The sequence below is a fragment of the Rhea pennata genome, chromosome 2 (genome assembly GCF_028389875.1).
Source record: "Rhea pennata isolate bPtePen1 chromosome 2, bPtePen1.pri, whole genome shotgun sequence".
In the NCBI taxonomy this organism is placed as follows: Eukaryota; Metazoa; Chordata; class Aves; order Rheiformes; family Rheidae; genus Rhea; species Rhea pennata.
Genome location: NC_084664.1, coordinates 141,429,770 through 141,457,509, shown reverse-complemented (window position 1 = coordinate 141,457,509; position 27,740 = coordinate 141,429,770). Strand labels below are relative to the sequence as shown.

Genomic DNA, 27,740 nt, shown 5'->3' with positions numbered 1-27,740 from the left:
TTGACATAGTGTTAGAACAAATATAATTTGCACTGAAAAGTGAACAGAAACACCCTAAGAACTGAATTTAAAAAATCTATATTCGTTCCCTAAAATGATTTCCATAAATGACATTAAAACAACAATATTTATCAAAGATTTGGACCAAAAGAGTGACTCAGCTTTTTTTTGTGCAAATGGAAACTGTTTTGTTTTTACAAAGTCATAAAAAATTAATAGTGTAGCTATTTAACATATTACCACATCTGGCTTAATGTACATTTTCCCTGCTTTCTAAAGATGTATGATCTTCTTGTAAGGAATTGTAAAATCTGTTAATATATTATGCTGTAAATGAAATGAGCTTCAGATCACCAGTAAGGCATTTGTTCTGAGCCTTGAACTCCTAGAAAATTTTCATTAAATGCATATACTTTTTTTTAATCATTCTTTATTAAATTGGCTCCTCTCTACTTGGTTTCAAGTAAAGCTTAGCAGAATTACCCCACTGGTAAATTCTGCCTCTTCCGAAAGAGAAGAATTTGAACAACGTGCTGCAAATGATGCTTGAGACAGACTATTACGACCCAGAGGATTATTTTTTAAATTCATCTTCTGAAGCCTGCCATTTTAAATATGAATACGTAATAAAAATTAACTTAGGAAAGCAGAAGCAGCAGTTGATTTCCCCCCCCCCCCCCCCCCCCAAATAGCTGAAGACGCAAGCTGGCAGGACTGAAGCTACGAAATTACGCTGTAGCCTAGACACTTGATAGGCCAGTGTCTTCGTGAGAGGTGAGGAGGAGGAAAGCTCTTCACCGTTGGCTCCCTTACTCCGAAATACAGAACATTTCCTCTCAGCAGGTAGCAGTCTAGTTAGAGTTGAACGTAACGGGTGTCTCCTTTTTGATGAGGAAGGGGATTTTGTACGCCGAGGAACATCTGAAGCGCCAGGAGAGGGCGGTGGCGCGGGCGCGGGCGCGGGCGCGCGCAGGGCACGGCAGGCTGGGTGGCGCGTGGCTCTCCCCCGGCGGGGTCAGGCACGCGTGCTGGCCGAGAGGAGCCGGCCGAAGGGCCGTAGCGGGCACCGCTGCGAAACAGCGTCTCGTCGCGCTTGCTGCAGAAGTTGTGGCTGGTTAGAAAAGGAGCAAGTCTCCTAAATTCGCTTCCTCCGCGCGGGCGAGGAGAGGGAGGAGGGAACCCGCGGCCGGCACAAGCTCGCGGTTGCCCCGCCGGACCCGCCGCAGCGCCGCGCTGCTCGGACGCGCGGGCGCTGCGGCTGCGGGGACGCGCCCCGGGGCGGGGGAGGCCCGCGGGGGCGGGGCCGGGGCCGGCGCCGGGGGCGGGGGCGGGGCCTGCGCGTCGCCCCGCCCCGCCTGGCGGCCCCGCCCCCTGCGGCGAGGCGCGGCGCGGCGCGGCTGCCATCCGCCATCTTGTGGCGGCTGCCGGCTGCCCCGCGGGGCGCGGCGGCAGTTCCCGGCTCCTTCCGTCGCGCCGGGGCGCAGCGATGAGCGCGGAGGCGGCGGACCGCGAGGCCGCCACGTCCAGCCGGCCCTGCACGCCGCCGCAGACCTCCTGGTTCGAGTTCCTGCTGGAGGAGGCGCTGCTGGAGCAGCACCTGCGGAAGGCCTCCCCCGGTGCGTGCGGCGCGGCGCGGCGCGGAGCGGCGGCCGCCCCTCGGCCGCGGCCCGGCCTCGGCGCGCCGCGGCTCCGCCCTGGCCCCAGGGGCGGGTTGGGGCGCCCCGGGGAGGGCTCGGCGGGGTGCCCGCGCCTCGGGCGGTGCGGAGGTGTGGGGTGCAGGCGGGTCAGGAAGAGAGGCGGGAGCCAGGGCTCCACGGTTACAGCGACGCGCCGTTGGTTAAAGCAAGCGAAAATTTTTTATTTATTTATTTTTATTTTATTCTATTGCTGCATTAAATTCCCTGCTTGAGAAACTGATTTCTCCGTCTTTCCTGTGTGATAGACCATTTTCCTTTTGCATATACGATTTTTTTTGAGAAGTGGTGCAAGAAGTTGTCAGTGCTTCATTTGAAAGTGCTGCTGTTTATAAAACATTTCAGTTGGCATCTGAATTTTCCCCCTTGAGTCGTGCTAGCTGCAAGAGCTAGAGTCCTCCTGAAGGTTCAGTGCTGAAATTACTCTGATTAAAAACTGTAATGAATAAAAACGTATTACAGGAAACTTGCCATATTTAACAGTAGCTATTCTTTTGAAGATTATAAATGGGATTTGGTAGTTGTCTTTTTCAGTACCTGAATTCTACTAAAAGATAGAGGATACAGGCAAACCTAGGGCAATATTGCTTTTATGAAAAATAAATTTAAGCACAGCCTACATCATGTGCTTAGTTCTTACGCTGTTACTTCCCAATTAAAAATACTGGTTAATATTTGCTGTATGTTTCACAAAATTCAGAGATAAATCAAATGATTAATTTTTGATTCTTCAAAACAGTCCTTAGATTCAGGACAGACTCTGAGTCTACTACTATAAGAAAGAGATTTGAGAGGTTTAACTTCTTTTTCTTTTTTCTTTTTTTTTAATCAAGCTAATGTTGTTTTCTCCTCTATACTTATGAATAACTTCTGCTATTTCTGAATATATTTAGAATTATAAATGTCTACATATTTTTACATCAGTTAACTTAAAATTTCAGTGGACAATACTTACTTTCCTTTGATGCAAGATGTGAAATTCTGGTATTAGGTAATACAAAATAGTGAAAATAAATGAAAGTTCATGAGTGCAGTTACTATGGTTAAGTACACTTAATGGTTAAATGAAGATGTGAGTAATCTGATTTGATTCAAACTAAACAAGATATCCTCTGGGATTAGAATCTGCCAGGTGAAAATGTCAAATGCTAGGTATAAATGCTAAGGAGATGTTCTCTGATCATGGTCACAACTGCAATAAGAAATGAATTTCTGGGTTTACGTGGAATCTGAAGAGTGGCTGTATTTTTTGCAGATCCACCACCTGTACAGCTGATTGTCCAGTTCTTGGAACAAGCTTCCAAGCCATCGGTGAACGAACAGAACCAAGTCCAGCCACCACCTGATAACAAAAGAAACCGCATTTTAAAACTCCTTGCTCTTAAAGTTGCTGCTCATCTTAAGTGGGATTTGGATATATTAGAGAAAAGGTATGTACTGTGTGTTTCATGCTGAAGTTGTTAAACTAAGAACTGACATGGGTTCTTTGTTTTAACTAGCAGGAATCAATCTTACTCCCTATTCTGACAGTATCTTTCTTAGATTAAGAAGAGTCCTGGGTCTCACAATTGGAATCAGGTTCAATTTCCTCTGTAGATCAGAAAAACTTTGATAGAAGATTCATAAAAGCAGTATCTGTGAGCAAATCAATACTGTTAAAAATTAATGAGGAAACAGAGTAGGACTTAGGCACTGTGATATGCAATTTTTACCCCAAATTTTACTCAGTGACCTTGCAAGTAGTTAGATAGGCATAGTTACAACAGGCAGTAGGAGGGCCAGGAGCCCTCCTTATTCTGCCAGTGCTGAGCATGTCAGGGAAATGTCCTTCAGTAATGTAAAAGCTTAATGGGGTAAGACTTGTTCTCCTGTAGCTTTTCATTCCGTATTACAGTTGTCAGACACAGGAATGCAGACTTCTTCAAAAAAGAAAGTTTTAAGTTCCGTAAAAGTTGCATCAACTCTGTGATTAAAAAAGATTTTTCTCTTGAGTTGATCTGAAAATTGTATATTCTTTATAATGCTATATAGAAATTTTCAAACTTCAGAAATATTTTGGAAAACATTATTCTTTCAAACTACTGGTAGGGTTTGTCTCTTCCTATATACTTTTCTTTTCCTGTTCTTAATATATGAATACTTTTTCTTTTTTCCTTCAAGTAGTGTACTATAGTGAACAGTAAAGGGGTTAGGAATGAGATATCCATGGTTGTTCTGTTCTCTTTTTTTCTAATAACCTAACAGATGACAAAAACACTATGTCATATTTATCTACCTTATTGAAGCATTATGAGGCTGAATTACTGATTGTCAGAGTACCTTTGCAAGATGCTGCACAATGGCAGGCAGTATAGTGAAGTCTTTATTATGGTTAGTTATGAAAATATTGTATGGATGCATATATTTTATATGCAATAGGGTTTTCTGTAGTTTAGTTTTGAAAGTTACTATAATAGGAATATGTGAGTGAGGGCTTTTCTTAAGACTACTTCCATTTTTGCAGGAATTGATATCCGTTCTTGGCATATTTTGTGTCAGTTAATATTTTCTTGAAATTCAAGTATAATCCTGATTCATAAATCATTCCTACTGTATGACAGTATTGGACTGATTCTGGGATTCTCTAGGATTGTTTTGTCCCTCTTGGGTTTTTTTGAGAGAGAGAGCAGAACAGTCTGAAGTGCTTTCAACTACTAATTCAATGCATCTGATTCATTCAGTAGTAGTAAGAGTTCTTGTTCTAGCTTATGAAGCCTAGGGTTATTCTTAAATAAGAACCATACTTCTTGTATTTTAACTGATTATAGCCAGATATTCAGTCGTATTAGTTTAAAAAAGAATAAAATAACTTGAGCTCAGCTTTTCTTTTTCTTTTCTTTTCTTTTCTTTTCTTTTTTCCTTTTACAAGTTCTACTGTTAAAGATGTTTATATGGTGTTCTACTGTTGCCAATGAAAACAAGATTCTTGGACCTCACATAGTAAAAACAACGCTCGTGAGCTTTGTTAGTTTGAAACAATAGCTTGATAACATATCTGGAGTCTGACATGACATAAGGCCTAAAATTGACTAAATGAGAGTTCTGGTGATTACTGAAAGTGTGGTTTCAATTGGTTGTTTTCAATGCTTTTTTTTCCTCAAGGCTGAAGGTACTTCGGCAGCAGATGATTGCTTCTAATTTCAAACATTCTTCTGATAAAAATATCTAAATTAGTAATAGTGTTTCAGTTGTGTTTAATTATTCATCAGAAGCCTAGAGTAGTGCAGTCCTGTCTGCATGCCTTCTCTTTTTATCAAGAAAGGCTCTGTCTCAGCTGATGTATAGTTTTACGTATTATTGCTTACAATGAAACTTGGTCTATTCCAGTTCCTAGTGTTAAATTCACTGTGTGCTGGTAGATCCTGCAGGATAGGAGCCAAGCCATGATATCAGAGATGTCCCCATTACAGGAGGATAATCTCACTTGCAGTAGAAGTGCTTTTTACCTTCTGGAAGTATTATCTAGGACTGTTCTGAAAAGAATTTCTTACTGATTGGGACCTTTTATTATAATGGTTGGATTACTTTTGGAGTATGTCTGTGCAGACTAATGCAGTGGTGCATAGACATAGTTCAGCTATGTTAAAGGCAACCCTTCACCTGGGCTGACCTACACTGCTAGTATTGCTAACTGCTTCACATACCTACCTTTAAAACCCATCTGATCTAGAGCATTTCATTATGCTAAAAGGATGTAATATCCTATGGAAGTAAGGGTAATAAGTAATAATACAGTACAGATTAATTGTATATATTAACTGAATATTCCAGAAGCAGGATGATTATGTGAAATATCTGATTCTCTCTCCCTCTCTCTTTTTTTTTAATAGCTTATCTGTTCCTGTATTGAACATGCTACTGAATGAACTTCTATGTATCAGCAAGGTTCCCCCAGGAACTAAACATGTGGATGTAGACCTGTCCAGCTTACCCCCGACCACTGCAATGGCTATACTACTCTACAACAGATGGTAAACAACCTTAAGGCAATAATCTTAGCATTGTGATAGTACAACTTTATTTCCTTCTTTCTGTGTACTTCTACGTAGAGAATTTCAGAGTCTCTATTTAATAATAATAATTTTTAATTTATAGATAGGTGCTAACAAGTGGCTGAGTCTGAAAAGAAATTTTAAAGCTGTCTCTATTCCCTAACAAGATATTCAAGACAGTGCTTTGAATTGTCACCTTCATATAGATAAAAATCTTGCTGTCTTATGACTTGTATGGACAGAAAAAATTTCTTGTATCTTCTACTCAAAAGCATATCTAATATTTATTCAAATTGAGTATGGTATCTGAAATCATAAATTGCTATTTTTAAGAGACCTGTGAGCTGCTTATTACACTTCTGAGGCTGACACAACTCTTCATGTAATTTTCTACCCTTTGTAGGGCCATAAGGACCATTGTTAAAAGTAGTTTTCCTGTAAAGCAAGTGAAACCTGGGCTACCTCAGTTAAATGTGTGAGTTACGAATATATTTTGCTTAGATTTCACATTTATTTTGTAATCAGAAACCATATTTTTACTTGGATTAAAGCATTTTAATGTGCTAGGGTTGCTTAAAATGGCTATTTGTAACATGGTAAACTTGCATTTATTTTATTTTAAGTATATCCTTATTTTCCTGTCAGACGTACTTGCTATATGTCTGTATGTTTATATAATTCCATTTGTTTAGTATGTTATAATCTCTATCACTTCACAGAGCAAGAAAAATCATGAAAGAAGAGGAAATAGCTATTTCTCCTGGGGAGAATTCTTATTCTCTAGTCTAGTTTAAACACGGTACATTTCTTGCATCCTGTCATAACTTTCACCAGTTTGCCTGATATAATTGTCTTATTATAGCAATTCACCAAATTATATATCTGATAACCTGAGAAATAATACTTTCCTCTATTTCATTAGGCAATAATTTATAACTTAAAGTCAATATCAAAGTCAGATTTTAGAAGATGTGTTGCTGTGGTTGCAGCCTATTCTTGGAATTGATTTTTACATTATAAATTTCTCTGGAAAGTATCACTGAAGTGCTCCCAGTGAATGAGCCTATGGAAACTGATTTCTTCCTGATAGTTTTGCTAATGTTAACAGTGTGCTGCGAAAAGTCTGTTTTTTTTAAAAAAAATATTGGCATTGGAAATTTTGAAACTTCCATTTTATTAAACCACTTTCACAGTCTCAACTCTATCCATTATAATTCTGTATTTCAGATAAAGATAGATAAGAACATTCAATGATCCTTCATAAGTGATGTTAAAAATATAGTTATGTGAAACTTACTCGAGAATTAATCATTGTGGTCTAGAATACGAAGTGAAATAACATGTTTGTTTGCTTTGTAACTGAGATATTGCTTTCTTCTAAAATACTTCTTGCAGGATGAATCAGATGCAACAAGAAAAGGAACTAACTGAAAACATTTTGAAAGTGGTGAGATTTTTGCTTTATATTTGCTTGAATTTCAGATATAAATATGAACACTCAGGAAATCACCAGTAGCAGCACAATATTGTTAGATACAGTATGTTTTTTACATATTTGTTTATACACCTCTCATTCATTTACAAATTGTAGTTAATAAGCTTGTTCACCAATGTCAGTATCTGCTGCTATTCCAGTATGTTTATGTTGGACAGTGTTATCTCTGCTTTGCATGTTGTCTGCGATCAAAATGTTCTTCTGTCAGTCTGTCTTTGAAGCCATATGAATTGAGCTAGTGTCTACACAATCAGTGTGCGATTAAGACCATAGCAGTTTGAGCTGCAAAATCATATGGCAGCAAAATGGAGTGTTTATGACTTTTGTTAAAGGATTTAGTAGTTGTGTATTTTATGTTTGTAGCTTTCAACAGAATGCTAGTTTGCCTGAGGTGTTTCCTTTTGAGAGAAGCAAGAAAGAGGAGGAACAAGCCATCTACTTCCAAAAGTAGCCTAGCTCAATTTCCTTCTCTTGAGCTTCTTAGAATCAGTTGATGTGCAACTGTTTTACCACTTACCTTATGAAAAAATCTTGCTACAAGTCTTTCAGTTCAGACAGAAACTGTTCTTATTTCAACTATGAAGCAGTAACTTAGAATTTACAATGCAACTGTTGCAGAACTTGCTCAGAAAATTGACAGCAAGGAGTACAACAGAACTAACAACAAAATTGTCTGTTTGGTTTAACTGAAATGCAGAAGCTAGAGTGCTTCATGGAAAGTAAGGATTGGATCCTGTTTCTCTGAGTAGCTGAAATTGAACTGGAAGTCACAATTTTTTTTTTATTGTACGAGAAATACAGGAGCAGATTCTAAAAAGCAGTAAGATAGGTGTTTCACAATTAAGTGCGTTTTTACTATCCTTTTACTTTATTGTGACATTTTTGGTGTAAATTTAAACCGAAAGCTAAACTCAAAACCAAGAGAATAATTTTGTTAATGCATTTGGACTATTATAGTTGAAAGAGCAGGCTGCTGATTCCATCCTGGTGCTAGAAGGAGCACTTAAATTAAACAAAGATCTTTATGTCCACACTATAAGAACTCTGGATTTATTAGCCATGGAGCCTGGTATGGTGAATGGAGAAACAGAAAGTTCCACAGCTGGACTGAAAATCAGCGCAGAGGAGATAGAGTGCCAGGTAATTTACATTCTAAACTAAAGCTTTCAGTTTATTTGTTTCTTTGTACATGGTGAGTAATATTTTGAGATAAACTACAGTATTTTTCTTTTGATCTTTGTGTCCTATTTTTAATGCAATAAGATTCTGGTTTTGACTTTTTTCTAACTTTTCTATATTATTAAATATTTTCTAATTATTAAAACTTGTTTCAACATGGTAAATACTGTTAGTCACACCTTTTTTCCTGCATGATGCCTTACTTTTTTTCCCTTTTTGCAGTAAACCACTGTCTGGCAAGGGCTATTTATTGCACACTGTTTGTAAGATTACATGCAAATCATAGTATGTGTAATTTCAAAATGCCTGTGCAAAATTACTTGTACTGAGATCACAATTTAAAAGGAAGAATTTACTTATATATGTGAGGTATATGTAGTATATATCGGCACACTAAATAAGACTTGAAACAGTTTAAAGTTTGTGTAAGGATTGAGCTGAAATACTTAATGTTTTAGTAAATGTATTTTTACATAAATTTCAAGATAAAGTATTTTATATTGATGCTTGCAGGTTTGCTATGATTTGGGTGCAATCTACTTTCAGCAAGGTTCTACAAATGCAGCTGTTCATGAAAATGCTAAAGAAAAGTTTTTCAGAACAAAGGAGTTGATTGCAAAGGTACTGAGAGTTTTATTCCAATGTATATTCAACTTTACTAAAGAAATAAGCAATATTTTTGAAATATTGTTTTTAGAAATGTAAGCACTGTTATCATATGGGTAAAGTTCATGGAATTTTGACAGCAATTTTTGCTATATTCCTTTTAGCATTGTGCCTATTTAAAATTAGACTTCATCAGCTGCAATACGTTGCTGCTTTGTTCTACATTTTGTAGAACAACAAACATTTCCATATTCTGTTACAGAAATTATATCAATGCAAGAAATGCAAAAATAACATCTCCATTGTTAGTATTAACCTCACTGAACAGCATGTTCTGTGTCCTTTGTAGTATTTTAACCATGATGTTACCTTTATGAGGAACATGAACAAGAATGGGAAATGCTGTAAGGGCAGTTCTTCCTTGGAAATCAGGTTTTCTGTACTGACTTTAAAACAGTGATATCACTTTTATTTACTATTAAAGTATGCTTCCTTTTTCATTATGTTTCATATTTATATTTATAAAGTTACATGATTCAAGTTTTTATTTGAACAGATAGAACATAACATGGTCTAAACCCTGAAAAGCCTGTGTAAAGATGAGCTTTTTAAAGATGCATGCATGTGCATACACGCACATGCATTATTTTACTGTTTTGTTGTTACTTGGAGAAATTGTGGGGTTTCATTTGTGTCTTAAAATTATGTTTCATAATATCCTGGCCACTAAGATTTGATAAACTGTTACCTTTTAGACTGGTTCATCATCACTTCATTGTACCATAGATGAAGAACGGTTAGCTGGGTACTGTCAAGCTTGTGGAGTTCTTACCTCATCATCTGATGATTCATCCCAACAGGCTACTCCTTATAGTCAAATCCATAGCTGTATGAAATCTGGCAACTATCAGGTAGTGTGCAAAAAAAAACAAACCAAAAATAACCTCCCCCCCCCCCCCCACCACCAACAAAAATCTGTTTTGAAATGTTGATGGTTCTACTTGATCTGATTTGGATTTTAAGTAATATTTAAGTGTTCCAATTAACTATTAACATACCCTTTTGGAACACTCTCTTCTATGTTAGCTATGTTATATTCTTGTATAGTAGATCAAAATATTTTGGATTTCAGATAATAATTTCCAAAATAATTCCTACTGGTTGATATAAAACTTTGAGGTAAACTGAAATTCTCTGGATTTCAGGGAATGTTGCTGCTGAGATGCGCGTATTCATTGTTAACATTCTTTAACTCTGATTCTCTAATGCTAGAAAAAGTACTTCTTCATCCTTTGACTTGTGAAATGGTTATAATGTTATCATAAAATTATGTCTAGTTGTTAGTAATGCTGTTTCAAGATTACATACGAGTGCAAGCTGCTCCTGTCAGTTTGATCAATTTCACCTGCAGAAAATCACTTTATATGCACCTTTTGAATTATCCATTGAATATTCCAACTGTGTTTGTGTTGTAGGACTTAGTGAAGATATTCCTTGAAGATAATCTAGCCCTCGGTTTACCTGTTCAGTTCAGGCAATCAGTGCTAAGAGAACTCTTCCAAAAAGCTCAACAAGGGTGAGACATTAAATAATGAACTGTACAATGATGGTGAAAAGCAATTGTTATTAGCTGTGTTTTCCATGGATAGTGTGCAAAGTCTTCTAAGAACAAATTATTTACATCCAAGGAGCTCCAGACATTATTTCTGTTAGTGATAGTCTAAACTATATCTTCCAGCGAAGGAACTGGGCTGTGGTGTGTCTTGCTGTGGCCACATAAGGGAAAATTTTGTAAGTATTAACACTTACATATATGAAAAAATCAGTAAAATGGTGAAAAACATAGTTAATCATGTATATATATATATATATATATATATTTTAATGTGTAACTAAGTTAATGCCTCTTTGAGAGCTCTTCTAAAATCTGTGGTCAAAGCTGGTCCCACTTACCATGCTAAACAGTAATATTGTAGGAGACATGTACTTCATTAGGAAACCAGTGTGGTTATCTCTGCCTAGAAACCTCATGCACTGCAGAACCAGCCCAAGGCTGGAGGGTGAGAGTGGCTCCTGTATAACATGCAATGAGAATTAGGCGCATGACAAAGGCAGCCCATGGATAGCTCCCAACTGGGAAATGCTGAGCACATGGCCACATCCAGAAGTTGGCTTCTTCTCTGGAGCCTAGGGACTTTAACCCAGGCTATGTGGAAAGCATTTCCATATAACTGAGATCAAAATTATTCTCTGAAAGGAAGGCACCTATGAGTATTTCAGTTAAAGAGTGAGTAAGGCTCAGTTTAAAAAGACTTGCATGGGGGAAAAAATGTCAGTGGTGGCAGCTTCTTATGTTAGAGCTTAGCAGTTACTGAATTCAACTTTCTCTTCAGCTAGAAAAGAGTCAAACCTATCTTGCCCAGAAGAGTATCTTAAAAGAGGCTATAGCTTAGGCACTGCATAGAGGTGTCTTCTATCTCTCTGGCTGAAACTGGGTACCATCCAGTGATCAGTGCAAGAATGATGGAGGAGCATGACTTTGCAATCTAGTTTTTAAGACACCCAACTTAAGAGAGTTCTGGTTTTGTTTGGTTTTGTCCAGTGATTGGGTGTTGTGAGATGTATAAGTGCTCCTGAAGTCCTTTGAGCTGTGCCAGTTATGCTCGGGGCATGGTAACCAAGAAGAGACACACCTTTGTGTCATGTGGCTCTGCTTAGAGTCCCTGTGGTGCTTAGGCTGAAGCAATAATGAAGCCTGTGGGTGAAACAGAACTGTGGTCAGGAAGAAAATTTTCAGTCAAAAAGTGAGGTCCTAGGTAAACTAAGGTAGAGTCTAAATACATACTTTGAGATTGCAGTCTTGGACAGAGGCATGTGGTCCAGACTTGTCTTGGGATCTGGCACCTGCAGCTTTGTCTTAGTACCAACTCTATGTCTGTCAGAGAAGTTCTGTGATCTTGGTTTTGTATTCATGCAGCAATGATGCTCTGGATGAAATTTGTTTCAAAATCTGTGCATGCAACACTGTCTGCGACGTGATGCAAGGTCGAACAATTGATATCCAGTTTTGTCAGCTGTTCCTGAAACCCAGCAAAGAGAAAATAGATTTCCTCCTTGAGGTAAGAAGTTACTGTCTGAAGGGGACACAGTGAGATTTTACATGCAGACACGCACGTGCACCCTTTTAACTACATTTCTGTTGCAAGTAATGCTTTCAAATTTCTAAACCAGAGAAAAATATTTCATAAAATAATTTCTCAAACTTTAATCATTTTTTTGTACTTAACACAAATATACTCTATGTATTTGCCATCAAGTCAATCAGTCTTGCATCTATATTAATAGTTCCATTTCCTTTTTTTGAGGAGAAACCTATGTCAACCTATTGCTTCAGCCTGCTGAAACTGCTACTATTCCTGATTTCATTATGTTATATATAGATACTGTTGAATGTTTTCAAGGAACAAACAAAATCTCCAAGATGGAGAGATACTGGAAAAAGAAAAATCTGTCCAAGAGGATCAATTTCTCTTGCCAGCTCTGTTGTAAAAGTTAGTGTGTCAAAAAATGATCCTGAGTTACTGTATGTGTGTGACTTGAAAGCTTCGCTAATGGGAGCAGCTTTAGGAAGTGATTATTGCCCAAGTTAAACTTTTCTTTGCTGCTTTGCTGTTATTTTCATATCTTCTTTTGTCTAATTTGAGGCTTTTCCTTTGCTTGTCTGCTGCAACTGTCCTACTTAAGCGTATGGCAAGAATCAACTGAAAATGCTCTGTGTTTTAGACCCACTGCTCACATTAGGACTTGATCTTGTTTCTCAAAAGAACAAATTTGTTAATTTTTGCAAGCTGGCAATTAAATTCAATTATCTAGCTATCTTTAAACTGAAAAAAATGTTAATGCTAGAAGATCTTATGGTTTGGTATTAAAAAATGTTCTAAATTTATGTAGAAAAGCTTTGTTATATACTTAATGTCTGGTGAAACTGAGTAAAAGTGTGGCACTTGGGCATGAAAAAGGAATGTGGAGTGTATCTGAGGGAAGATTAGTCTTTTGAAACAGTCTCTGCTGTACATTAAAGAAACTCTGATCTATCTGTGATGACTACAGTGTTTATTAGATAACTTTGTTACCTTCTTGAGAGAGAAAATTACTACTTGATACTAATTGTAAGCCAAAAAATTGGGGAATAATACTGTCTGTAACTTAAGTCTGTAACTTTAGTATTTTAAAAGTTTTTAAGGGCTGCTTAATTTTTATACTGCTTTCTTTTCCTAGGTTTGTTCAAGGTCAATAAACTTAGAAAATGCTTCAGAATCTTTGAAAAGAAAAATGGCAGCATTTCTCAAGTATGTACTGGTATTAAGATATCATGAATTCACAGTTCATATGCAATGTAATACAGCATTCTAAATGTTTTGAGAACTTAGAAATGAGCCAGTAAATTACTTTTTTAAAAAATCTTTCTTATATCCCTTACCTGAGAAAACCCTGTCTTTTGTGCATCTCCTCAGATTGTTTTTGCTGCTTCTATTTTCGTATTTCCATTCTTGGGATTCTACTCAATTGCTTTAAGATCTTCAGGAATTGATAGCATAGGTGAGCAAGACAGAATATGAACGTATGTTCTAGCTTTATTTCTCCTTGCTGATGAGGTATGAATTTTAATTTATTCAGGAACTTGTGCTTGGGTTTGGAAGATCTTCAACTTGTCTTCATGATTTCATCTCATGAGCTGTTCATAAAACTACTGAAAGATGATGAACGGAAGCTGCTCATTGATCAAATGCGGAAGAGATCTCCCCGAATCAACCTGTGTACAAAACCTGTGACTTCTTTTTATGATATACCAGGTAATTTTCACAGCGATTCCATTATTTTATATATATGCGCGCAATATTTATTTTCATGTCCAAAGTTACTATGTGCAGATCTGTTTTCAGAGGAAGTTTAGAGTTAGAGAGAATATATTCTGTATTTAGTCAGTGAATGTCATACTTATTTAAGAAAGTAATTTTTCTTACAAAATTTTGGTGACATCTCAACTGAGATTAGTAGATATGTTTAAATGAGTGTGTGCTAGCTGCCTGAATCAAGGAGAGGTGTGGCAATTAGTCTGAACTGCATCTGGCTCTGGCTGCTGTTCCCAGAAGGGCTGTCCTGCCTCTGGTCTTACACCGGCACCAGTGTTTGTGTGGCTTTGTGGTGAGCTGGACCGGGCATGTCATCTGGATGAGGTTTTAAACCTACTAAAGAGAAACCCAGATTTTTCAGCCAGCTTATTTCCCAGGTATGTCTGACTTGCATAAGAGTCAAATCTAGCATAAGAGAAGAGATGCAAGCTGATGATTGGAGCTGGGAAGAACTAACCCTTTCAGCTGTAATACAGGCTTGCATTCACTTAAATCACTTGTGAAAAATGCGTATTTTTCCATAAGGCAGTACAGACACTTTTTGGTGCTGATCTTGAACCTAACACTTACTATGGCAAGAATAAGGGAATACTCAGAGCTGCTGCTCTGAGAGGAGGGATCACTGCAAGCAGCTTTTCAGGTAAGAGCAGCTGGGAAGCTAGCATGAGATGTTTGCGGAGGGTTATGAAAAGATGTACAGGGCCTGCAAAAGCAGCAGTGTATCTGTCATTGTAGTGTGTTACATTTAAAATGTCATTTACTAAGGAACTGTAAGGATCTATGTTATGAAGGAATTGCCTAAAAACTTGATCTTTTTTTTTTTTTCTTGTAGCTTCAGCAAGTGTCAATATTGGCCAGCTTGAGCATCAACTCATATTGTCAGTAGATCCTTGGAGGATTCGCCAGATTTTAATTGAATTGCATGGTATGACTTCAGAACGCCAATTCTGGACAATTTCGAATAAGGTAACTTATTTTGTGTGGTCATGAGATGGACTGGTTAAGTGTCACACTGTGATGAATGGTTTTTGCCACAGATCTTAAATTAAAAATTTTTTTTAAGTCAGCTTGACTCTCTAGCTCTATAACAGTAACGAGGAGGCTTATCTAAACTCACTTTCCATAACAAGAGTTACAACAAAATGTTTAACTTTTAAAAGAGATTACTGACTGTAACATAAACTTTACTACTTAAAAAAAAAAAAAAAAAAAAAAAAGCTGTAGCTTTTGCTTAAAATGTTCTGCCCTGTTAGTGACATTCTTTTAGTTTAAATTCTTATCATTAATAGCAGCTGGGAGGAGGAGCAGGGAATAGAGATTTGGGGAGGGTAGAGTAGGGTTTTATTGATTTTTTTCTTTTTCAATTCTTACACGTTCAAAGTATAAATGAAGCAGGTAGACACTTTTGAGTTAATCTATACATCTAAGCTATGCATGCGATGTGAATTCTAAGCCTCTTTCTTTAAATTTGTTTTTATGTATTTCTTTTTCAGTGGGAAGTACCAAATGTTTATGGCAATGTTATTTTAGGAATTAAAGATAATCTGGCTAGGGATTTGGTCTACATCCTCATGGCAAAAGGATTACACTGCAGTGCAATTAAGGTGAGCAAGACATCTGAACCTACTGGTGTGCTTCTTTGGACACCTGAAGTGTAAAGCACTGAAAGTATGGAACAAAGAGTTGGGAGATGTGGAATATCTGATAACATAGTAACAGTGTAATATAATAACAGGCTAATATTTCTGTCTTGCAGAGTTCCATTAGTAAAACGAGGATAATGCTTTCCAGTTAGTTGGACCTGGATATAAATTTATTTATACAAAGTTTGACTAGAATGTACTAAACCATGTTTTATCTGACCCTAGCAGTGGTTTGAGACGTTGACATAGCTTCTTGTTCTTTTGACTGTTTCCTGTATGCGATTTGTTGGAATACTGTTTCATTTGTCTTATAGTTGACTATTCTGTAGTTTGCTGAACTACAGGATAAAACTGGACTGTCTGCTTAATATGCCTTTAGTTAATCTTGTTATAGTTTTTTCTTAAATGTCTTGTCTTGTTTGAAAAATCTGGAATGGGGGAAATCGTTAACCTTACTGTTAAGTCCAAGGATTCTAAAATATAAAAAGTAACTGTGAGGTCCTTAAGTAGGACTAGCAATGCTGGATGCCAAGGTTGAGCCAACCAGGATGGAACTGTACAGTATTCCAACTCTAGTTTTCTTTTTCCTTATGAATCCATTAGGAACTATTAGTGCATGTCGTATCCTCTTATTACAGGATTTTGTTCATGCAAAGCAGCTTTTTGCTGCTTGCTTGGAGCTTGTGACAGAGTTTTCTCCAAAATTGCGTCAAGTCATGCTGAATGAAATGCTGCTTTTGGACATTTACACTCATGAAGCTGGAGCTGGTGTTTCTGGAGAACGTCCTCCTTCTGATCTCATAAGCAGAGTCCGAGGATATTTGGAAATGAGAGTACCTGGTAAGAATGTTTGCTGTCTTTCTTGACATAGTGAAGCACAAAGCTTATAAGGAATCAAAAAGCAACAGCTCTATATTCAAATCTACAATTGGAAACAAGATAGTAAAGTTTATTACATTGGTTTTGGTGAGTTCTTAGCAGCATGAAATGAGAACAGCAGCATCATGATACCCAAACATTGCTAAACAGTCTGAGTGCCATGCTCAAAGGAGCTGAATTGAAAAAGTGTCTGCATTTTTTTTTATGAAAGTTTTTACTAGTTGTTAATGAAGTCCACATAGTTTTACACTGAGAGAATAATGTGATATCATTGTAGTTGGAAGAAGCCCGTTGTTCCTCATAATTTACAAAAATGAAAATCTTTTTATAGGGCTAAGCATTGTATTTTTCTGTAATAAAGATATGGAGCAGAAATGGCTGATTAGAGGCAATTGTCTCTGCTTATTTTCATATAATGCTGTTTTTCTCCAAAAAAGGTTTTAAACAAAAAGCCCCTTTTGTTCCAGATATTCCTCTTCGACAAGTTATAGCTGAAGAATGTGTTGCCTTCTTGTTAAACTGGCGTGAAAATGAGTACTTGACAATGCAAGTTCCGTTACCTCTGGTTCAGACTAATCCGTATGTGAAGGTAATGGATGTTTGGTTTTAAAGTGTTAACAGTCAGGTTATAACTGACTCTTCCCTGTTTGGGTATTTGTACTTCTAAAAGCGTGTACTTCTGTGTCTCACAGTCACCACTTTCTGTTGCGGTAATGAGTGAAGTTAGTCTGGTAAACAAGACGTACCAGGGCTAGGCACCGATTATGTTTGACTGTTGACGAAAGATTTAACTTGTGCTGCAAGAACAGTTGAAGCAAACTGAATGTTAGCACTTGTTACCCACTGACTGAGTTATGCCTCATGTGTATGATGCCAAAGTGCAGTAAAAATTGTGAGCCCTAATCTGTTCAAAACACTGTAACATTTCATTAAGTTAGTCTCCCCTCAGCTGGAGTTTAGCTTGGATGTAGGAGATACGAGAAGTGTAGAGATCTCTGGCTTAATGTCTAGTCATCTTTCTTTTCTAAAGAGACTTATATTCTAAATGCACTATAGTATCTCCATTTTTGAACCTGGTAAGTTTAATTTTTGGAGATGTTGAAGCACAACTCTTTTTGAAACTTTGCTTTCAAAATGGTTTAATAGCAATGTTGTTTTTACTTTAAAGTCAGGTGATCAAGCTGAAGCAGAATGCAGATCATACTGTGTGACAAACATCTTTGGGTTGCTGTGCTTCCCTTGTGCAGAAATCTTCTGATTTCTATCTTGAGCTTTGGATTTTTTCTGTATAGCAGAGGGTGCCAGTGCAGTTTTAATTTTACTTCTAGTTCAGATTAATTATTTTATGAAACTCATGGGTATTCTAGGGATCCAATATGTGTAAAATTAGGTTTTATGAAAAATATTTAAGTAGAATAAAGCTTGTTTTATGGAGTTTGTAGTAAGGAAATACAGCATAAGGAAAACAATACAGGGAAAAGTACTGTCATTTAATTTCTGCCTTCCAGCCCCCACTGTTCCCTGTCACAAAGTTTAGTCACTCTGCTCTGTAGTTTGTATTTTAAAATTGCTTGCTTAGCAGTTTTAAAACACATGCCAGTAATTCCTTCACTTTAGTTAATATTCAGAGAAGGTCTAGCTTCTGTATTTCTCCTTTCATATTGCATAGCTGGGACAGTTGTTGGCTGCAACATGTAAAGAACTTCCAGGTCCCAAAGAAAGCAGACGAACAGCTAAAGATCTCTGGGAAGTTGTTGTACAGATCTGCAGCGTATCCAACCAGCACAAACGGGGAAATGATGGCAGAGTCAGTTTGATAAAACACAGGGAGTCTACACTAGGCATTATGTACAGGTATGTTCTCTTAGATTATTTCTAAAGGTGGTTTGAACATTTGACCCCATGTTCCCTTAGGATGGCCTGGATTCAGCTATCGGAGTGGCAGCAGTGGCTGAAGAAGTCTAAGTGAGAAAGCTGCACGCTGGCAGTGTTAGATTTTAGTGGTGATGTATTGACTTTGTTTTTTCAGAGTGAGAGGAGAAGCAGTGGTCAGTACTCAGGCAGCAAAGTCTATGTATGCCTGTGGTTCCATCATCATCAGTATAGGTCTGTCAGTAAAGTCAATGAAGCCTAGAGGGCAATTCAGCTGAGCAAGTGGAGTTGTCTGCTTCACATAGAGTAGAATTGCTCTATAGACTCCTTTTATAACTACATCAAACACTTAGCTGACAATACAGGTGTCCCCATCTTGTTCTGAGTTTCTGAATCTAAAGCTAAATGTTTCTCAGATTAAAAATGACGTCTCAGTTCAGTTGAATCCTTGGAGAGAGGAAGAGAAAATTATGTTGACTAGGGTAGTTTTCACTATCAGTTCCCTAACCCCTGCCAGCCTTAATGGATTAATTTAGGACTCTGATTTGTCCAAACAATAAATATTTTTAGTCTGTTCTGGAGTCCAAGACTGATATGGGCTGCTTCTTATATTCAGTTCTGGAATGTACAGTTATGCAGAATATCTTTCCATACTGAAACTTGGAAGAGGTTCTCCTGTCAAACTGTGGACTGTTCCTGTGCCACTCTTTGCTCTTCTCGTTGATGTGTATCTAAAGGTCAAGTTCTTTTGCTTACATATCCCACTGCTGTGGGATGGGTGGAAGAAGGTACGTGCTTGCTTTATGTTTCAGTTGTATACTCCTGCCAGAAAAAGGAAGCAATCTAGGTCTGCTCTAGGATACTGAAACTCTTGTGTCTCCTCTAATTCAAACAGTAAAGGGCAGTGGCTCCATTCTTATTATGAAAAAGAATTAGCGAAACCTTTTCCAAACAAACGGTGCTTTTCTTGATTGTTTGATGATGACAGTTTCTACTGTGGCATCACAAGGAACTTCATGTACATTATAAAATGATCCTAGTGTACCCTCTTCTCTAAACCTGTAGCTTATTGTTATGGTTTTGACTTGGAGAATTGCGGTTTCTTTCATTCCCTTTCAGATTTGAGGTGGACTTACTGCAAAGTAGTTTTTATGCCTTTTATGGCACAATGGAATAGGAGATGCTTCTTATTTAACCTTTTTCAATTACAAAAAGAAAAAAAAGATTTTTCCAGTGACTTTTAATAAAGTAAATGATTTGCTGTAGCATTCTCATTTATATACCCTGTGTTTGTAAACTTAAAACTAAAGGGGCATTTTGCCAGATTAAAAATTTGCTTTACTGCCTGTTCTCACTTCCAATGAGTTAAGCCTGTGTATATTTGTAGTTGTGGACAATTACTTACACAGATATTTGTGTCTCTGATTTAGGAGTGAATTGCTGTCTTTTATCAAAAAGCTGCGGGTAAGTTATATTGGACTTCACAATGTGTTTGTAACCAGACCTCTCGGTATAATATTTTTTTCTAGATTTTTTTTCCAGTTAAATTCCAGAAAAACTAATGGATATATAGATGTTTTATATGGCTGAAGTACTTCTGAATTTACCTTACTTGCCATAGAACATTGCTTAAAAGCTTGTTTAAATTAATCCTTAATTCTGACAGTGGAGATCTGTTAATATTAGGATTACTAAGAAATCAGATTTTGCTAAACATGCAGCTTAAAGAAGAAACCTTATTCTTGTTATGAAGGTCTGGGTTTTTGGACATTAGCAATATATTCCTTGTGAATGGAGGGAAGTGCTGCTACTTTATAACTAAGAAGCAGAAATGAAGGGGAAAAAGTGTGTGTGTGTGTGTGTGTGTGTCTGTAAAGGCATAGAAAATCTTAGTATATACCATGCAGAGTTATATGGCTAGACAGTAGCAGGTTAGACAGGAAAGAAAATAAAGATACATAAAGCTTAAATAAAGTTTGGGGGGTTTGTTTGTTTGTTTTCCTAGACAGTTATTCAGGAAGATGTGAGATAAAGATTTCTTACAGAAATTTTCTCAGTGTTTCTGTGTTGTGGCTTTCTCACAGAATAATGCCTTATTTAGAAAGGAAATTATATTTTAAATTTCTTGCTTTCTTTAAGTTTTAAAGCAACATAAAGTTTTGCATTATTTTATGAAAGTACTTTTTTCTTTTCTTTTTCCTTATAGGAACCATTGGTTTTAACTACAATATTGTCTTTGTTTGTCAAGCTTCATAATGTTCGGGTTAGTATCTATCGTAAACATCATATATATGTGTGTGTATGTGTGTATGTATATATATATATATACATGTATATATTTTTTTTAATGTGCTTCCCTTTGTAATTTCTTCTACTATGTTTCTTCTCTTAGGAAGATATTGTGAATGATATTGCAGCAGAGCATATTTCCATTTGGCCCTCATCCATCCCCAAGTAAGATGATAACCAACTCAAAGTATTTTCAAAATACTTGTTAATGTAATTGATTTGGTTCCAGTTGATTTGGTACTCAGTATTAGTGTGCTTTCTGCCATGAAATGTTGTCACTGCTATCGTGTGCACACTTTTCTTTTGTGTACAATCGCACAGATCAGTCTGATTACATGGAGGTTTTTGTTCCTGATTTGATGCTCCTCATAGAGATGTAGGCACAAGAAGTAGAGAAGTTTGTGTGCTTCATTGAGCTATATGTAACTGTGTAAACTAACTGATATTTTAATACGAATAACTAATATTTAATAACTATTATTCTTTTGCTTTGAGAGATGTATGTGAATAACTGCCAGATATTAAGTGGCATATGGTATGTATTGATTTTTACTGACTGGATAGCACAGTGCTCATTAATACTGTTAATTATTTCTATAATTATTAAGTGTAGAAGCTTGGGCCTCTAAACCTCTAGCCCCTCAAGGGTTAGAACTTCACTATTCTAGACTCTGAATATGCAATATACCTGTCAGCATAAAGAAAGCAAATGTACAGACTTTTATGTTGCTGATGTGTCTTAATTGGTCTGCTTGGATGATTTTGTTGTTACTGGTTCAGACTTCCATGTATACTGTAAATGTGATTATAAGATGGTTTTCCTCACTTAGAAGAGAATTTCTTAACAGAGTGAGAGAGATTGTATTTTAAAAAATGGAGAGTCTACCCAAGCCATGGTAAAGACTGTCCAAGCAATGTGTCAAGCTGCTACTAGCCTTGCTTTCCAGGTTAGTTACTCAAGTTTCCTGCCTCTAGAGGTTGCAGCCTGTGGCCATTCACGCAGATGCTGTAATAAATTTGTAGCAGTTTCTGCTGTGTTTTTTCATACTTCTTGAAACTGAGAACATACATTCCTGCAAGAAATCCTTTTGTGGTATTAGTTGCAGAAAAATTCTAACTCTGTGTCCAAGTCCATGAATGAGGTATTTGTCCTGTCATATTTTCTGTATTAAAACATTTCATCAGTAGCCATAGTAACATTAAATCTTTACTGGAGTTATTTTTGCCTCATATTTAATGCAAATTGCTTTGGACTTAAACTAGATATGAAATCAAGTTACTGTTTTGAAAATTCATTTAGGATCTTTTTTTTCCCCTTTAGTCTTCAGTCAGTGGATTTTGAAGCTGTGGCTGTTACAGTAAAAGAGCTAGTCAGCTATGCATTGACTATCAACTCAAATAACCACTTCTGGTTAATTATCCAGGCAGATATTTATTTTGGTAAGTGAAACAAGCTTCTGTTTTTAGCATGTGTATAGGGGCACCTTGTAGGCAAATTGGAGAAGGAAACACTCTTAACACACCTTGTATTTCTTGTACTTGCTTTTATGAAAAGAAGCTGAAGTGGTATGTGAGCTTAAAGGTTTCTTTGGAGGCAAGCGTGTAAGTGAATTTCCCTGGGAGGACTTTTAAGCCCAGGGAGAGACTGAACTTCTAACAGGTCATGCAGACTTACTTCTAGAGTGAGGGAAACTTTTCAGTAAGGGTCGCTGTTAGCTTCACTTTTTTTAATGGGAGCAGTTGTTCCTTGAGTGGAAAAATTATGCATGTGCATAGCACTGCAGTTTCCAAGTGGTTGAAAAGTTGTGTGGGTAGTACTTGCTTTTAAAAGTGGTGAACAGCTTCACTGGGGTAGAAGATGAGTAGAATCAGGAGGATCTGCCCTATTTTATATAGGGAAGTATCTAGGATTTGTAAATAAGTGAGCATGAGCACCTGATTCAGTATTGATTTGGGTGGGAAGGAAGCTCTTCCTGGTCTTTCAGCCCTCTTCTGCCTCTTCCCCAATGCGTATCCTCGCTCATCAGCTGGGAGCAGCCAGCAGAACTGGGCCGTAAAGCAATGCAAGTTCTGGACACTGTAACCTAACGTCTCTGTTAAGAGCATTCTAATGGAATGTAGCATCTAAGCCAAATTGTTCCTTTCCAGCAATAAAGCAGGGTATGTGCTGTCTCTCAGCCATCCGTCTGTGGACGCTTTGGTGTCTCACAGGAGAAGATGCACATTTCCAAACCTGTGTTCTGCACTGGAAGGTTGTCTGTGTTGTGCAGTGAGATGCAGTACAGAAATTCTAGCCTGTTGCTTCAAAAGAAAACAAATTTGGTTAGAACATGCTTTTATAGTCCTCAGAGGGGGCAAGAGTCCAGTATTTAGGGCTCTTACTGTGGATATGGGAGAGCTGATTCAAGGTCAAGAACTGATAGCATTTACTTGTACAAAGTGGAATAACTTCCAGGAGGGAGCTGTGTGTGTGGGGAGCCTCAGGGGCTAATACCGGGAAGTGCCCCAGTGAGAGTGCTCGTAGTTTGTGGCAGGTCTGTATTCAAGCACCTGTGGGAACAGCAGACTGCTCTGATTCTGCAGAGCCCCTGAAGGCTGCCTCAGGGTTGGTTTGGTAAGAACTTGCTGGGAGTAAAACTAGTGCTGAGCCATGAGATCTGCGTGGTGGCATCAGCTGGCCCTCTCTAGCTCAAACCAACTAAACTCCTTCACCACCATCCACGTGCTAAGTTTAACGAAAACAAACTTTTAAATCTGCCGACCTTAAAGTGGAAGGTCAGGTGCCTGAAAAGTTAAAATAACAAACAAACAAACAAAACCCAGTAATTCTCAAAAGTCATAGCTTCACCTTTATTGTTAGTTTTCCTGATTGTGTGGCTGTGTATCACTGTTCTGCCATCTCCTGTGTGTATGTGCTTTTTAAAATATGCAAGTAATTTTCCAAGTAGAATTCAATTATGAGATGTTTGGATCTGAATAATTCTGTAAACAATTCATCTGAGTCCTAGAAAACTGCTATGTTTACTCTTAAGTCTTTTGCTTTTTTCGCTACAGCCACAAATCAATATTCAGCAGCCCTTCACTATTACCTACAAGCAGGAGCTGTATGCTCAGATTTCTTTAATAAAATGGTACCACCAGATGTATACACAGACCAGGTAAGATAATCTGTTAAATGTGGTTTAGATATGTAAAAATAACCTTCTGCATTCAGTCAGCATCTTAACACTCTGTAGGCATAAAACTACTAAACAAAGGTTAAAAAAAAAAAAAAACTTACAAGCTACAGGAACGTGTATATTTAATTGATGCATTTAAGGATAGGAATCCACACAGATCTGTTTTCTTTATTGTTTGGAAGTCATGGAAAATCCACAGCTTCTAGTTAGCTGAAGCACAGAAGGCTTTTGTATTAACTTAATCCTAAATATGTTGTCTAAACATGTCTAAAATACTGCCTGCTGTAGCTAGCACAAATGAGGGGTGTGGATTACATTAGTAGTGAGGTCTAGACAGTGTTGGCTCCCTGTGTGATGCTTAGCATAACCATAATTCTCTCTCAAATATCATCTGGTTCCCACACAGACACTCTTGTATCTTCTTTCCAGCCTGTGACGGTGAGCAGAGCTGTGTTGCGGTGTCGTGTAGGGTTGTTTAGATGTGTGTAGGATTGTACCTTGCTGCTGTCAGTGTGACAGAGGTATGGATGGTACTCTGAATAGCACGTTCCTATGACTTTGCATCTGGCTCCGTTAAAGTTGGTATAACAGATGATTTGTCAGCTCTCTTGTTCATCAAGAAGCTGGTGGTGTTACTTGTAGACAGCAGGAAACCGCTGCTTGTCATGACTGCATAGACCCAGGGAAAGAGGTTATTTTCTTACACATGTCCACTTGTTTCTTCTTATCTTCTGTCCCTGTGGGAAGTAAGAGCTTCAGACACTTCATCTGGGATTTTGAATGTTTGGGGCCCAATGGGAGCTACGCTTTGTGCCAGGCTACAGCAGTCCGGGAATGCCGACCGGCCCCGTGCCTTTGCCCGTCCGCTCCGCTGCTGGCCAGCGTGCGTTCGGCCTGGCGCTGGAGCGTTTCTCCTCCGCCCCCGGTGCGCTGCAGGCTGCTGGCTTTTTGGTAGGTGGGAGGGAGTAAAGTCAAAGCTTTTTGTTAGGCAGCAGGGCTGCTCTTTTAGCAGAAATGACATCTGTAAAGCTTTGTACTGTAAAACACCCATCATGCTCTTTTGTGTTTTCCTAAAGTGATAAAAGCTCAGCTAATAAATCTGTTGTGCTTAAAAAAAAAAAAAAAAAAAAAAAAAAAAAAAAAAAAGTTGTTTTGAGAATGTAAATTCAGTTTAGTTTGTCCCTTTTCAAAAAAAAAAAATGGCTGTTTGTGTTCCAATACTGGCACTTTTTAAAGTTGCTTTTTTTTTTTTTAACCTTTCTATAGGTGATAAAGAGAATGATAAAGTGTTGCTCTCTACTCAACTGTCACACTCAGGTAAGAAAGAACTGAAAAATAGCTTTAACTAAAATGTTAGTCTTCAAATATTTTTGACTTTAAAATGGGTTTATCAAAAAGTAAAACTGACATTGCCTTGCCTTTTAAATGCAACCTGCAATTAAAAATATATAGTTTTTTTATTATTATTATTATTTATTATTGCTTCTAGGGCACTAATTTGACCTGCATTAACAAAACGTATGTTTGGAAATGTTGTAAAAGTAGTTGTCCATTCTTTTTTTGTCATGTTCTCTATAAATTACATCCTAAAAGTTGAGAGAGAACGCTCCATCTGTGGGAATCTGGCTTTCCTCAGCTCAATCACCATGTGATAACTTTGGTCAGTGGATTTCTTCATTCCTTAAGAAGCAGCAAGATTTACGTTAAATTAGAACCTAATATTTGGAAGTTTGGGAGCAGTATCAGTCTCTTCACATTTGAATAAAACTCTCCCCCCCCCCTTTTTAGCAATTATTTTAGAATGAGTGGTGTGTGCTCTTGAAATTTGGATACTTAAAAGTTGCCAAGTCTAGAAACTGTGATTACTGGTGCATTTTGTGGCAAATTTAGATTTTTGGGAAGCTAAGCCTGTGAAAGTCAGCTGGTGTCTTTCCTTATAGGTAGCTATTTTATGCCAGTTCCTTAGAGAAGTGGACTATAAAACTGCATTTAAGGCACTGCAGGAACAGAACAGGTAAATACTACAACAACAATTATACAGATGTACATTTATTGTGTGCATTATCTGCATCTTTTCTACATATTATATACATAATGCTTATATGTAAATGTGTTAAATAATCTAACCAGTATTCTCTTTCAGTCATGATGCTATGGATTCTTATTACGACTACATCTGGGATGTCACAATTTTGGAGTATCTGACATGTATCCTTCCACTAGCAATTACTTTAAAAAAAAAAAAAAATGAGATGTTCAGGTTTGGAAAAATCACTTTTACATGCTGTCAACTGCATTTCATAGTAGAGTCAGACTTCCTGCCACAGCAACTACTTCACTTAAGGAAGCATTTCTACACAGGATTTATTAATGAGGTAGGATCCCGAAGTTAGGTGCTATTGTTTTTCTACACATACCTTTCCTTGACTTTTCCTTCAGATCTCCACCATAAAAGAGGCGAGACTGACAAGAGACAAATAGCAGTAAGTTAAAACAGAATGCTGTAGGGGTAGTGGGATCTTTTTACTGTTTTTTTTTCCCCCTCCCTGAAGCCACTCTTCTTGGAAGTGGCAGTTCTTTCAATTTACATTGTTGTGTAATTTTTACTAGAATGTGGATGCTGATGTAAACTTTTAATGAGATGGTTTAAGGGTAGGATAGTCTGTTATGGAAATAAAATCACCTCCTCTTGAACTAATGCTGAAAAAGTCTTGTGATGGGCTAGCTTTACTAGAATGACTTCTGCTAGTGCTGTCTGCTTTTTCATTTCCAGATTAAAGCTATTGGCCAGACAGAGCTGAACGCTAGTAATCCTGAGGAAGTCCTACAGCTTGCTGCACAGAGAAGAAAAAAGAAGTTTCTTCAAGCAATGGCAAAACTTTACTTTTAAGCTAATGGTGGAAAACTCTTATAAAATCGGTGGCAGTGGAAAAATCTTTCAATGCTTTTATTTCTTAAATTCATTTAAGTTTTTATACAACATTTACAGTGTACTTTCTTTTAGAAATAGATGAAATATTATAATAAAACCCCTTATTTTTACAAACTGTACAGAAGGCCTGAAACAACTTCAGCTAGTTCCACAATGCATTGTTCAAAGAAGCACTGAATTCAAGTTTGCTAAGTTAGAGTGAAAGAGCTCAAGTTTAATACAACATAAAAAGACACTGGTGTCATTCGATGCTCAAGTGCAGTTTCGTGCACAAAATTTTTACTGCTAGAAGGGAGACACAGGTAGGAGCATCTTGAAAAAGGGAGGAGGAATGGCATCTCTCAGTACTAATCCCCTTCAGCAGACATTAAGCACCTCATAGATAGATAGAGGTAGTGAATATTTCAAGGAAAACAGTAGTTAATGCTGCTTAAACACTGATAAAATACAGCTCCACAGTTGCTTTTAAAAATACTGTTCATACTAGAGTGGTTGCATAGAGTACCAACAATTCAGGTTTTTTTCCATACCCTCTCCAATTCTAGCTCTGTTTCTGTCTTCTTGACATTGATGGTTGGTTCTTACCAAATAAAACTCCTTCCTTAAAGGACTGCACTTCCAGTTAAGGTTACTTCAGCAGCACATTCTTTGCTTGTACTCCTACTACCTGAGGCCAGTGATATTCTTAAATGAAGTCTGAAAGTGTAAGTTTACAGCAGCCCTAAAGTTATCTTGAATTCATCAGCCTCATGTAGAGCTAGAATTTGATCCAGGGCTGAGGGCTGGCTATACCTTAATGCAGTGGCAGAGTGGTTTTGGAAGAGTAAACTGCTTAAACACTGACCTCTGTAATCTTCCACCTGAGCTCATGGGGTGACTAAGTTACATAGGCATTAAGCTCTGCCCATACCAAGAAAAGAAAAGAGTCAAGAATAGATAATATATACAAATTGTCATCAAGTTCTCCTGTATGGCTATCCCAAATTAAAGCAAGTTTGACATGTGAGTTGAGGGGACAAGCTTGGCCA

General features: G+C 37.6%; 1 protein-coding gene across 6 annotated transcripts; it reads left to right on the top strand.

The window, feature by feature from the left end:
• Positions 1-1,417: 1,417 nt before the first annotated feature.
• On the top strand, positions 1,418-26,722 carry INTS8 (integrator complex subunit 8). 6 transcript variants are annotated; one of them, XM_062570492.1, is made up of 27 exons: positions 1,418-1,616; positions 2,950-3,124; positions 5,564-5,704; positions 6,129-6,200; positions 7,121-7,172; positions 8,178-8,360; positions 8,913-9,020; positions 9,761-9,916; positions 10,481-10,581; positions 11,983-12,124; positions 13,284-13,354; positions 13,683-13,858; positions 14,751-14,884; positions 15,412-15,522; positions 16,200-16,401; positions 16,908-17,029; positions 18,110-18,294; positions 19,743-19,776; positions 20,519-20,575; positions 20,705-20,766; positions 21,923-22,041; positions 23,656-23,759; positions 25,047-25,097; positions 25,721-25,794; positions 25,924-25,988; positions 26,220-26,263; positions 26,554-26,722. In XM_062570492.1, the coding sequence occupies exons 1-27, from the start codon at positions 1,487-1,489 to the stop codon at positions 26,668-26,670; spliced, it is 2,988 nt and encodes a 995-aa protein (XP_062426476.1). In that variant the 5' UTR covers positions 1,418-1,486; the 3' UTR covers positions 26,671-26,722. The 6 variants fall into 6 exon arrangements, with proteins under 6 accessions (XP_062426476.1, XP_062426477.1, XP_062426478.1 ...); XM_062570493.1 differs by lacking the exon at positions 6,129-6,200; XM_062570497.1 differs by lacking the exons at positions 1,418-1,616; positions 2,950-3,124; positions 5,564-5,704; positions 6,129-6,200 and adding an exon at positions 6,462-6,524.
• Positions 26,723-27,740: the final 1,018 nt, after the last annotated feature.

Excerpts from the sequence above, each read along its gene's own strand:
- INTS8 (XM_062570492.1), top strand. The coding sequence starts at position 1,487 with ATGAGCGCGGAGGCGGCGGACCGCGAGGCCGCCACGTCCAGCCGGCCC. Across the intron at positions 1,617-2,949 it reads CCTGCGGAAGGCCTCCCCCG|ATCCACCACCTGTACAGCTG; the intron begins GTGCGTGCGGCG and ends TATTTTTTGCAG. Across the intron at positions 22,042-23,655 it reads CCAGGCAGATATTTATTTTG|CCACAAATCAATATTCAGCA; the intron begins GTAAGTGAAACA and ends TTTTCGCTACAG.